Below are 11,256 nucleotides of genomic sequence, written 5' to 3' on the forward strand. Positions count from 1 at the left end.
AAATTTAATCTCATTGGAATTTTCATGGGTAGATGACCCATGTGAAAAAATCAGAAATTAATGGGTAAGTGTGGCCCACTAATTAAGAATTTGTGTTTGAGAGATTTGAAATTTAATCTCATTGGAGTTTTCATGGGTAGATGACCCGTGAGAAAAGTTGGATGGCTTTGTACCATTTTCCATATTGTCAATGTCCGAGAAAGATAATGAGCAATTCTGATGAATCCCACTAATTCTCTACAATTGACATTTGCATTTGGGAAAGTGTTTGGACGAATTTGGTTAAGATAAAACCAGGGATTTGAATTGGGTTGCAGTTGCGTCTATTCGCCTACGTACTCTTAACGGGATCAAACCGACGTAGTTCCAAGATTTAGTAATTAATGGGTAAGTGTGGCCCACTAATTGAGAATTTGTGTTTAAGATATTTGAATTTAATCCCATTGAAATTTTCATGGGTAGATGACCCATAAGAGGAATTGGAAATTAATGGGTAAGTGTGGCCCACTAATTGAAAATTTGTATTTGAGAGATTTGAATTTCATCTCATTGAAATTTGCATGGATACATGACTCATGAGAAATATTGGAAATTAATGGGTGAGTGTGACCCATTAATTGAGAGATTTAAATTTAATCTTATTAGGAATTTTCATGGGTAGAATGACCCATGAGAAATTGAAAATTAATGGGTAAGTGTAGCCCACTAATTGATAATTTCTGTTTAAGAGATTTGAATTTAATCTCAATGAAATTTACATGGGTAGATGACCCATGGGAAAATTGGATGGTTTTGTACCATTTTTCTTTTTGTCTATGTCAAAGGAAAACTAATGGGCAATTTTGATGAACCCACTAATTTAATTTGATCATTAACAGATGCATTTGTATCCCTACATGATTTGGAGGATTTACGATTGAGGGTCTCACGTGATCGACAAAACCCGTTAATCCATATTGATGCTCCTTTGGTATCTTTTGGGAGTTGAGCGTGATGCTCGAAGCATGACCAATCATGTATATGGACTGGAGTCACCTTCACAGCATGGTTGAGTCGCTTGGCACTCCTTTCTAAATAGTCTCTTTGCCCTAGTGATTGATTCCCATATTTCTTGTTGGGATTTTGTGGGCATGTTTGGTAGCCGTCCTGCATTTGAAAATTGAGGCAGATAGACTCGAATGTCGTATGGCATTTTATTGAGCCTTCTTGACCGTCAATTGATTTAATTCTCATGAACCCTTGCTGACATTTTTGTGCACTTGCTTGCATAGCCATAATTACCCATATTTGTTTTCAGGGTGAAATACACATATTTGGTACTGTATCCCAGATATTTTTAGGGTGCAATACCCAAATTTGTTTTCAAGGTGCAAACCCATATTTGTTTTCAGGGTGAAATACCCAAGCGTTGTTTCCGGGGTGCAAACCCGATGCTTTGATTTAAAGGTTTATTACCCAAAGATGGATTTCATATCCAATGATTTTTCGGGTTACTCACCCATGGATTTGCATCCAAATGATTTCGAGGTTACTCACTCATGGATTTGTATCCAAGAAATTTCAAGGTTTCTCACCCAATAATGGATTTCATATCCAATAGTTTCAGGGTTACTCACCCATGGATTTTCATCCAAATAGTTTCGGGGTTATTCACCCATGGATTTGCATCCATATAATTTCGAGATTTCTCACCCATAAATTTTTACATCCATATCATTTCGGGGTTACTCACCCATCATGGAAGACCTAAAGAGAGAAGCCTTATTGCAGATGCATCTTTGATTGCTTCTGTCTTTTTTTATCTCCAGCCTTTCGGCTCTCCTCCTATGCCTTTGTGGCCTTGTAGACTTTTTTATTTCTCTTTGAAGCCTTCTCTTTTATTTTTGTATCTGCAACCTCACAGCATATGTTGCACGGACACTCCAAACTGCTGGAATGTTGGCGTGTCGGCGGGACACTGTCAAGACACGGCTCCGACATGGTCAAGACATAGCAGGGATCAATTTGAAATTTTCAAAATAAAATCTGGGGTCTAAACGTGATTTTTGAAACTTTTGGTGGACTGATTTGAAATATTTTTAAAAATAGGGGCTAAAAGTGGGAAAGACTTTTTTATACCTAAATCTCACTTTTTTCTGCTGCCAAAGTTTATTTCCTCCATCACAGCTCTTCTCCTCCCCTTCTCCTGGTTTTGCACAAGGTAACTCTCTTTGCAATTTTTTTTTTCTCTATTTTCAAATGCATTTATTTATGTTCTCTATTTTCTTTTCTTATCTCCCTCCACAACAGTAGAAGAGTTGGACTTGGTGGTGAGGTGACAATTCTTTCTTCTGTTTTTTTTAAGAGAAACACAACAAATAATAACAATAACAATGAAGACATAGACGCTTGAAGAAGATTCATAATTAGATCATTTATGTTTTATTTTATGGTCTATTAATTATGATGTATGGATGATGAACATGAGTTATTTGTTTTGTTTTATGGAATTATGTGACATTGAAGTATTAAGAATAAATTATTATTTTAATTACCGTGTCCTAGCCGTACCCCTGTCCTAATTTTTTGAGATTTTCCGTGTTGTCGTGTCCCCGTGTCGCATTCCCGTGTCACCCGTGTCCATGCAACATAGCTCACGGCTGCCTCCTCGCCCCCTTTGCTTCTAGGCGTCATGCCTCCTATAGAGGCTATATTATGACGAGTTTGAATTCCGGCTAATGACCACTTCTCAATTGAGATGCTTATCTCTTGGTGTTTCATATCTAACCAAATACATCTCTTTTGCTTTATTTTTATTTTTATTTTTTTTCTTGAGAAGATTGCAGGGACAAGAATTTCAATTATATCCCAAGTCAAATTCCTGGCTGATTGCTTTTGTGAAAATTTCCCGTTCAACAAGGTCCTATAAAAGCCACATAGGTAGATAACGAATTTTCTGACAATCTCGCTAACGGAGGGGGCAAATTGTAGGTTTCCGCGACATTGAGTATGTACTCTTAAATGTCCATAAAATTGGATATGAACTTATAAATGACCCTATAAATTAGGAGGTTTACTGTAGTTAACCATTTCTCCTATTCTATGCATATTTATATGATTAGTATGGTTCACACTCAGCATTGCATTTTGCGGCAGGAACTCCAAAACTTAGTGCTCGAGGCAACGAATAGTTTGCTTTTTTTTGCCAATTAAATATCATTTTTTTCACTGGCTTTAATTTAACTTTCACCGTCCAAAGCCCTTTTCAACACCTTTAATTCCTTAGCACCAAAATAAAGTGAAATATTTACCCCCAACTTGAGAGATCTCGCAGTCACTTTATCCGTCCAGCACGGCTAAGCTCAGGGGTATAATCATCTTCGATCCATTAATTAATTAATATAAATATCCCTAGTCACCAAGCTTTTGTTTCCAAAAGACAATCGTACCCACTGTTTGTCCACTAGTTTGTCTAGTCATGTACGGCGAGGATGGTTCCATAAGAATAATAATGAACTTGTGTTTCTAATTTTTTTTCACTTTCTTCTTCGCTTTCACTCACTTTCGCCCCACTCCACGACCGAAAAGCAGAAGCCTTTCGCTTTCTATATAAACCCACCAAGGCCTCTTGAATTCCTTCATGCAAATTGAGCTTCAATCTCATACAAAACCACTAGTCATACTATATCTTTCTTAATTTCCTTCTAATTAATATTCAAAGGTTTGTTTTTGTTTTTGCGAGTGTACGTACTCAATCGAGCTAGAAAATCATGAAGAACAAGGCTTCTGTTTTCTTGAAACAGATAATGACCTTGTTGAGCTCCATAGTCAAAGCCAAGTCCTTGGCCATCAAGAGCAAAACCAGCGCGGTGAAGGCCCGCCTCATAATGTTCTCTTTGGTGAAGAACAAGAAGGTTTTGATGGACACGGTGTCTCACAAGATCCACAGCCTCCTCGGCCACGACCACCGCCACAAACAAAGCAGCGATGAAGAGGACGACGAGGGATCGGACAGAAGCAAGGCCCTCGTTCTCTACAACACCATCACCAACGAGTACTCGCGTTCGGCTGGTGCTTGTTCGAGCTACAATGCCATGGCCGAGGAGGACGAGGATGAAGACAATAAGTACCCGGATCTGAGGCACTCGATGTTCGACGAGGACGAGAACTTTGACGACGTGAAGAATGGCGGGTCGGTGATTGATATCGTGAGGAATTCCAAGGAGGAAGGGGAGGATTTCAAGCTGGAAGATGAGATTGATCAGGTTGCGGATTTGTTCATCAACAGGTTTCATAAACAGATACGCTTACAAAAGCTTCTCTCCTTCAAGAGATATCAAGAAATGCTAGAGAGAAGCCTCTAATTAATTTTTAAGTGGATTTGTTTACATTAGTTAATTACATTAGGGAAGGGATCGATGGATCGAATCAAACCCCCTATATAAATAGGTATGTATGTGGTGTGTTTTGTTGCCTCATGCATCTATTAATTGGCCCCGCTTTTTCAGAGAATATTGAGCATGGCTGAAAAGAACTTTAGGGCTTTTGTAATTTTTACATGCATAAATGGCTGTAAAGCTATTTGTAATGTATACTTTTGAAATGGAATAAAATATTGGAGTGACCTTCCAAGTTCCAATCATCTGCTAGCCAGAGATCTGTGTCTTGTTTTCTAAAGCCTTATAGCCTTCTGCATGTCAAGTTGGGGCTTAGTAGTTTGATTTGTTAACACAACTGTTTTTTTTCACTTTCTCAATCACAAGTCGATTCTTGCACTAATGGCCAAGGTTGCTGGCTTGCACCATATATATGTGTAATAAAGGGGAACCCACGCATGTTAAAGATCATTGTTACATATTAATTAATTATATTTATAGTATATACGTGTTAGGTTAGTTGATCACGGAGAACATTTTTGCTTACCACTTTAACTTAATGTGTATGCTCAATATCTTAACACGTGTCCATAAGCATAACCATATCTACATAAATCAAAATAAAAAGTTAATCCTAGTCATGCCTACAAACAAGTGTCAAATATTAAAAAGAATCGTGAGTATACACATTTAATTAAAGTGATAAATAAAGATATTTCTGTTGATTAGAATAGTGACCCACCCCTCCTCTTAAATTAGGTTAATTTAGGAAGGGTTGCTTTATTATACAAGAGGAGTTCTAAAGGCCTACGCTATAGCACATGACTTGCACAATTTGATGAGATTGGACGGTTTACAGATGTCCCAAAAGGAATTGAAAGTTCATTGTATGTAATGGAAAGCCTCATAAGAATCTTCCTTTAATCTTTGGAGGTGGAGCAGAAACGGTAATAAATTTTTTTATTAAAAAAAAAGTGGCTCAATAATAGACGAAACGACAAGTCGTCTTCTCGACGACGAGAGATGAAACTGCGCCCAATAGAGGCTACAATTCGTGGGCTTTAAGTGGGTATCATCACAAACTGAGCCTGCCAAGAAGTTGAGTGATCAGGCGACGTGGCAGGCAGCCCATGTGAGCCAGAATGGAGGGAAAGTTTCCCGCCAAAAAGTAGAAGCCTGAAGTAGAGTAGCCCTAAAATCAGTTTTTCAGCCGCAGAGAAAGAGAAACAGACAAGTTCAGAGAAGTTGAGAGGACGAAAGAAATTTAATTTCAAGAAATGGCCGGAAATGCCGAGAACCCACCGTCAACGCCTGACTCGCCGACGTCAGTGGGGTTCAACACGGATCAGCTGCCGCACACGAGCCGCACATCCGAGAACTTCTCATCATCGTCCGACGACGACGAGGCCTCCGTCGACCCGGAAATCGTCCGGGATGAGCCCGAAGAAGACGTCCTCCTTGAAGAGGAGGAGGGAGAGGATCTCTTCCACGACAATTTCCTGGAGTCAGTACTTCAAAATCTATCAATTGTTGTTTAGTAATGATAATATTAATTATAATAATAATGATGCTTTTGAAATCGGTTTTTTCAAGTAAAATTTCGTGATTTAGTGTTCACGAAATGTTTATTGTGAATGTGAAATTAGTGATTATCGGAGAATGGATGAGCACGACCAGTACGAGTCGTTGGGGCTTGATGACTCGGTTGAGGACGAGAGGGATTTGGATCAGATCATGGCCGACCGCAGAGCCGCCGAAATCGAGCTCGATACACGCGACGGCGTACAAACAACTCGCAAGCTCCCTCATCTTCTCCATGACCAAGGTAAGCTCTTATCCAAACTTAATTTCCGTCAAAATTTAATGTCTCCGTACAATTGGGAACCAAAGATAGCTGTATTAGATTGTATGATGTTGTTGTTGATGATGTTAGTTTAATGTTGATTCTGTTGGCATTTTGGTTGCAGATACTGATGATGACAGCTACAGGCCTTCAAAGAGGGCGAGGGCTGATTTCAGGCCTCCAAGAAGCTACGAAGATAATGATGGAATGCAGAGTTCACCGGGAAGATCACAGCGCGGAAACTCCCGAGAGGATGTCCCAATGACTGACCAGACTGATGATGATGGCTATGAGGTTTAGTTATACAAATCATGCTTCTGACTTGGATGACTTTTTACATGAATTTCTGGAGTAAATATCTTCAAGCTTTTCTCATTTTACATGAATTTCATGTGCAGGATGATGATGACCAAGAAGCCGAGTTTGAGATGTATCGTGTTCAGGGAACACTCAGGGAATGGGTTACTAGAGATGAAGTGCGAAGATTTATAGCCAAGAAGTTCAAAGAATTTCTGCTCACCTTTGTGAAGAAGGGTTCTTCTGACATTGAATATGTGCGCCTCATTAATGAGATGGTATTAGGTAAAGGCTTAGCTTTATTTAATCGGCTCTTATGCTCTGTTAACCGTACATTGGCCATTTGTACTTTTTATCTCAATGTGTTGTGCAAGCTGCAAGCTACATAATGCCTCGGATATTTTATTTGAATTTTGAATCAACTCACTGTTGCATTTTGTAGCCAATAAGTGTAGTCTGGAGATTGATTACAAGCAATTTATTGGTACTCATCCCAATATTGCCATTTGGTTGGCTGATGCTCCCCAGTCTGTCTTGGAAGTCATGGAAGATGTTGCCAAGAATGTGGTGTTTAGTTTACACCCCAACTACAAACGTATCCATCAAAAGATCTATGTTAGGATAACCAACTTACCTGTTTATGATCAGATTCGCAACATTCGGTATTGTGGAGATTTTTCTTTTTCTTTTTTTGCTACATCTTTGCTACCTTTTTCCTTTGAGGTGTAAATGTCATCTGCTCTTATGGTGTGCAGGCAGATCCATTTGAATACCATGATTCGTATTGGAGGCGTTGTGACCCGACGCTCTGGGGTCTTTCCCCAGTTGCAACAAGTAAAGTACGATTGCAATAAATGTGGGGCAATATTGGGGCCATTCTTTCAGAACTCTTATTCAGAAGTTAAAGTTGGTTCTTGCCCTGAATGCCAATCAAAAGGACCGTTCAGTGTCAATATTGAGCAGGTGAGTTTTACAAATTTACATACATTTGCCTTCAGTTTTCTTTTTGGCTGGAAAAATCTGAAGAGAAGAAAGGGGATTAACATTGAATGTTGTGGAGGCTGTTATGGGAACTTATAATTAATATTGCACCTCAATTATGCTAAACTGCTGTAAGAGGCTTTGCTGAGTTAAGGTTTTTTGTTTCGGGTCCAGCATCTCTGTAAAATTAGTTACTTTTTTTTCTTTTCTTTTATTTTCTTGGGTTTCCATGCGTTTTCTCAGACAAGAATATAAGTAAAACACAAATTGAACCTCATATGTGTCCATCTATTTCTTGCTTCAGACCATATACAGGAACTATCAAAAGCTTACACTCCAAGAGAGCCCAGGAATTGTGCCTGCAGGTCGGCTTCCAAGATACAAGGAAGTGATACTGTTGAATGATCTAATTGATTGTGCTCGTCCAGGGGAAGAGATTGTAGGATCCTCATCCTGGTCTTGCTTATTTTTTCTTGTTACTTGTTTTAGTGAATTCTTACTAATATTCTGTTTTCCATTCTATTTGATTTATTTCAGGAGGTCACTGGCATTTATTCAAATAATTTTGACTTTTCTTTGAATACAAAGAACGGGTTTCCTGTATTTGCCACTGTGGTTGAAGCAAATTATATCACAAAGAAGCAAGACCTCTTTTCTGCTTACAAACTTACCCAGGAAGATAAAGATGAGATTGAAAAGTTGTCTAAAGACCCAAGAATAGGAGAAAGGGTTGCTACTAAACCCTTGTATCTTTCTCAACTAACCATCTCTTGTATTATCATGAAATAACTAAATGTTCTATGAACGCAGATTGTCAAGTCCATTGCACCATCCATCTATGGCCATGAGGACATAAAGACTGCAATAGCTCTTACCATGTTTGGAGGCCAAGAGAAAAATGTTGAGGGAAAACACAGACTCCGAGGGGATATAAATGTACTTCTCCTAGGTGATCCTGGCACGGCAAAATCACAGTTTCTTAAGTAAGAGCTACTATCATCGGTTTAGAAGTGAATCAATTGCTTGGCTCTAAGGATCTAATTAATTTATCAATTTCTGTCTCACAAGGTATGTTGAAAAGACTGGGCAGAGAGCTGTGTATACTACTGGTAAAGGAGCATCTGCTGTGGGACTCACAGCCGCTGTGCACAAGGATCCTGTTACAAGGGAGTGGACCCTTGAAGGAGGAGCTCTTGTTCTTGCTGACAAGGGAATATGCCTTATTGATGAATTTGACAAAATGAATGATCAGGATAGGTATGACAATGCTAGTATGTATGTAAATCTTCCAATTATGAAAACTGACACCCACCCTCGCCCCTTTCCAGCTTATTTTGAGTATTTGAGCATTTACATTTTCATCTCAATTAGGGTGAGTATTCATGAAGCAATGGAGCAACAAAGTATTAGCATATCAAAAGCTGGAATTGTCACTTCTCTCCAAGCACGCTGCTCCGTCATTGCAGCTGCAAACCCTGTTGGTGGAAGGTATGATAGAGGATAAATGACCAAGAGTAGCCAACTGGACATACTTTGTTGCATTTGTAAACCTGGCACTATCTTCTATTCTCCATTGAGCCATTCACTTGCATTTCTAGGAACAAATAACAAATCTAACCTGCATGTCTGTATTCCAGATATGATTCCTCCAAGACATTTTACAAAATGTCGAGTTAACAGATCCCATCATCTCTCGTTTTGACATCCTCTGTGTTGTTAAGGTTAGAATCCTACAAACTCGTCTTCTTCTCCACATTTTTGTTTCCGTTCATTCTCACAGGGAAGGAAATTGATAACATGCAGGATGTGGTTGACCCTGTCACTGATGAAATGCTTGCAAAGTTTGTTGTTGATAGTCATTTCAAGTCGCAAGCCAAGGGAGCTAACATGGATAATATGCCCTTAAGCAATTCCGAAGAAGATACGTCCGACAGCCCAGTGGATCCAGAGGTTTATACTTCATATCTACCCAGTTTATCCACTTGTACCTTCCTGGTTTGTTTGGAATTGAGTTTCTTTCTTTTTTAATCTCATAGAGTTTTTTGCCTGAACTTTCAGATACTTTCTCAAGATATGCTAAAGAAATACTTAACTTATGCCAAGTTAAATGTATTCCCAAGGTTGCATGACGCTGATCTGGAAAAGCTCACACTTGTTTATGCTGAACTGCGGAGAGAATCTTCAGTTAGTTTCTCGTCCTTTTATTTGAAGGTTTGTGTTTTCGGTTGTCTTATAGGAAACTTACTCTTTCATTTTTTTGTTTAGCATGGACAAGGAGTACCAATAGCTGTAAGGCACATAGAATCAATGATTCGAATGTCTGAAGCACATGCAAGAATGCACCTTAGACAGCATGTAATACAAGAAGATGTGGATATGGCAATTCGTGTATTATTAGATTCGTTTATCTCTACCCAAAAATTTGGGGTGCAGAAAGCTCTGCAAAAGGTATCAAAGAGTGACATCTTCCCTTAACTTTTTCCCCCCTACTTATGGTGTTCTGATATTCTTCCAAAGCTTCTAATATTGTGACAAAATGGCAAGTCTAGTTGCCACATTGAATGGTTCTGATTTTTGCTATTATTTCTCATAGCAGTGGAACTTTACATTATAGTTAAAGAAAATAAGTTCTCATGAGAATCATCTGTAGCTGTAGGTCTTGGCTGAATAAGGACGTCCTAAATTTTTGAAGACTAGAACTCTGTGTGCGTTTTCATGATTAAGCATCACTAAATTATACCTGATCTTGTTCCTACTCTAACACTATAATCTGATAATTTTCTTATGCTTTCCTGAATTAGAATGTGTAGAATATTACTTGGTAAAATCTTTGAAGCTCTTTAGTGGTTGATTCCTGAAGAATTTGTTTTGTATTTGCAGAGCTTCAGAAAGTACATGACTTTCAAGAAGGATTACAACAATGTGCTCCTCCATTTACTCCGTCAGCTTGTGAAGGATGCAATTCACTTTGAAGAAATTGTTTCTGGCTCTAGTTCAGCGCTCACCCATATCGATGTCAGAGTTGGAGATTTACAGAGAATGGTAATGCAAACATGAACGGCTGATATTGGAAATCTACTTTACTTGCATAAACAAAATAGGCAGTTAACCATCGAGCTTTTTGCATTGGATTTAATCTTGTGCAGGCACAGGAGCATGAGATCCTTGATCTAAAACCCTTCTTTACGAGTGCTCTTTTTTCATCAGCTGGCTTTGTGTTGGATGAACAGCAGGGATTGATTAGGCATCACCTTCCAAGATAATGCAACAAAGTATCGATTTTGAATCGGTTGAAAGAGTTTTTCATGTTAGACGGAGACTGTATTAGTAACTATGAACCACATAATTTAGCAATTATAGATAGATTATGGACAAATCTTACAATTTCCATTTGCTTTGAATGATGCTACCTAGTCTCATGTTCTTTACATACATGTCTACCCAATATGCATGTGCTTTGCTTGGTAGAATTCGTCTGTCAGAACTTTGCTCACGCATAACCTAGCTTATGGTGAAACTTCATATATTGCTTCATGTCATACAACATATGGCATTGATTAATATACGCATATAAAATACAGTGTTCGAAAGTGAGTAACCATTTTAAGCAGCCTTTTTTTCAACAGAATTTAAATAAAAAGCCTTTTAAAAGTAGCCTATCTTAAATAGAATTCATGGATGACTTATTTAATGGGTGTATAAAGAAGCTCTCACAAGCTAAAGGGGTGGCAATTTCGGATACGACTCGATACACGACTCGAAACTCGTATGATAAAAAAA

General features: G+C 38.6%; 3 protein-coding genes across 4 annotated transcripts; all 3 read left to right on the forward strand.

The window, feature by feature from the left end:
• The first annotated feature begins 3,550 nt into the window (after positions 1-3,550).
• On the forward strand, positions 3,551-4,621 carry LOC103322174 (transcription elongation factor). The gene has a single exon (XM_008224064.3). The coding sequence runs from the start codon at positions 3,750-3,752 to the stop codon at positions 4,341-4,343; it is 594 nt and encodes a 197-aa protein (XP_008222286.1). The 5' UTR covers positions 3,551-3,749; the 3' UTR covers positions 4,344-4,621.
• Positions 4,622-5,515: 894 nt separating this feature from the next.
• Positions 5,516-10,852, forward strand: LOC103322175 (DNA replication licensing factor MCM2). Of its 2 annotated transcripts, XM_008224065.2 has the most exons (17): positions 5,516-5,859; positions 6,002-6,180; positions 6,323-6,492; positions 6,597-6,780; positions 6,938-7,157; positions 7,251-7,458; positions 7,781-7,915; positions 8,014-8,205; positions 8,287-8,459; positions 8,545-8,733; positions 8,848-8,964; positions 9,114-9,197; positions 9,280-9,426; positions 9,535-9,660; positions 9,742-9,924; positions 10,357-10,518; positions 10,623-10,852. In XM_008224065.2, the coding sequence occupies exons 1-12, from the start codon at positions 5,633-5,635 to the stop codon at positions 9,151-9,153; spliced, it is 2,034 nt and encodes a 677-aa protein (XP_008222287.2). In that variant the 5' UTR covers positions 5,516-5,632; the 3' UTR covers positions 9,154-9,197; positions 9,280-9,426; positions 9,535-9,660; positions 9,742-9,924; positions 10,357-10,518; positions 10,623-10,852. The 2 variants fall into 2 exon arrangements, with proteins under 2 accessions (XP_008222287.2, XP_088901312.1); XM_089045186.1 differs by lacking the exon at positions 9,742-9,924 and having other exon boundaries at positions 9,535-9,687.
• LOC148919906 (DNA replication licensing factor MCM2-like) lies at positions 9,291-10,852 on the forward strand. Its single transcript, XM_089045187.1, has 5 exons — positions 9,291-9,426; positions 9,535-9,660; positions 9,742-9,924; positions 10,357-10,518; positions 10,623-10,852. Exons 1-5 carry the CDS (start codon positions 9,307-9,309, stop codon positions 10,737-10,739), a joined length of 708 nt encoding a protein of 235 aa, XP_088901313.1. The 5' UTR covers positions 9,291-9,306; the 3' UTR covers positions 10,740-10,852.
• Positions 10,853-11,256: the final 404 nt, after the last annotated feature.

Source organism: Prunus mume, linkage group LG2 (assembly GCF_029339155.1).
Source record: "Prunus mume cultivar Tortuosa linkage group LG2, ASM2933915v1, whole genome shotgun sequence".
NCBI lineage: Eukaryota > Viridiplantae > Streptophyta > Magnoliopsida > Rosales > Rosaceae > Prunus > Prunus mume.

Bases quoted from the DNA above. Each gene is read 5' to 3' on its own strand.
- LOC103322174 (XM_008224064.3), top strand. From the start codon at position 3,750: ATGAAGAACAAGGCTTCTGTTTTCTTGAAACAGATAATGACCTTGTTG.
- LOC103322175 (XM_089045186.1), top strand. From the start codon at position 5,633: ATGGCCGGAAATGCCGAGAACCCACCGTCAACGCCTGACTCGCCGACG. The intron at 5,860-6,001 runs GTCAGTACTTCA...ATGTGAAATTAG, and splicing joins TTCCACGACAATTTCCTGGA to TGATTATCGGAGAATGGATG. The intron at 7,459-7,780 runs GTGAGTTTTACA...TTCTTGCTTCAG, and splicing joins TCAGTGTCAATATTGAGCAG to ACCATATACAGGAACTATCA.
- LOC148919906 (XM_089045187.1), top strand. From the start codon at position 9,307: ATGCTTGCAAAGTTTGTTGTTGATAGTCATTTCAAGTCGCAAGCCAAG. The intron at 9,661-9,741 runs GTTAGTTTCTCG...TTTTTTGTTTAG, and splicing joins AACTGCGGAGAGAATCTTCA to CATGGACAAGGAGTACCAAT. The intron at 10,519-10,622 runs GTAATGCAAACA...AATCTTGTGCAG, and splicing joins TTGGAGATTTACAGAGAATG to GCACAGGAGCATGAGATCCT.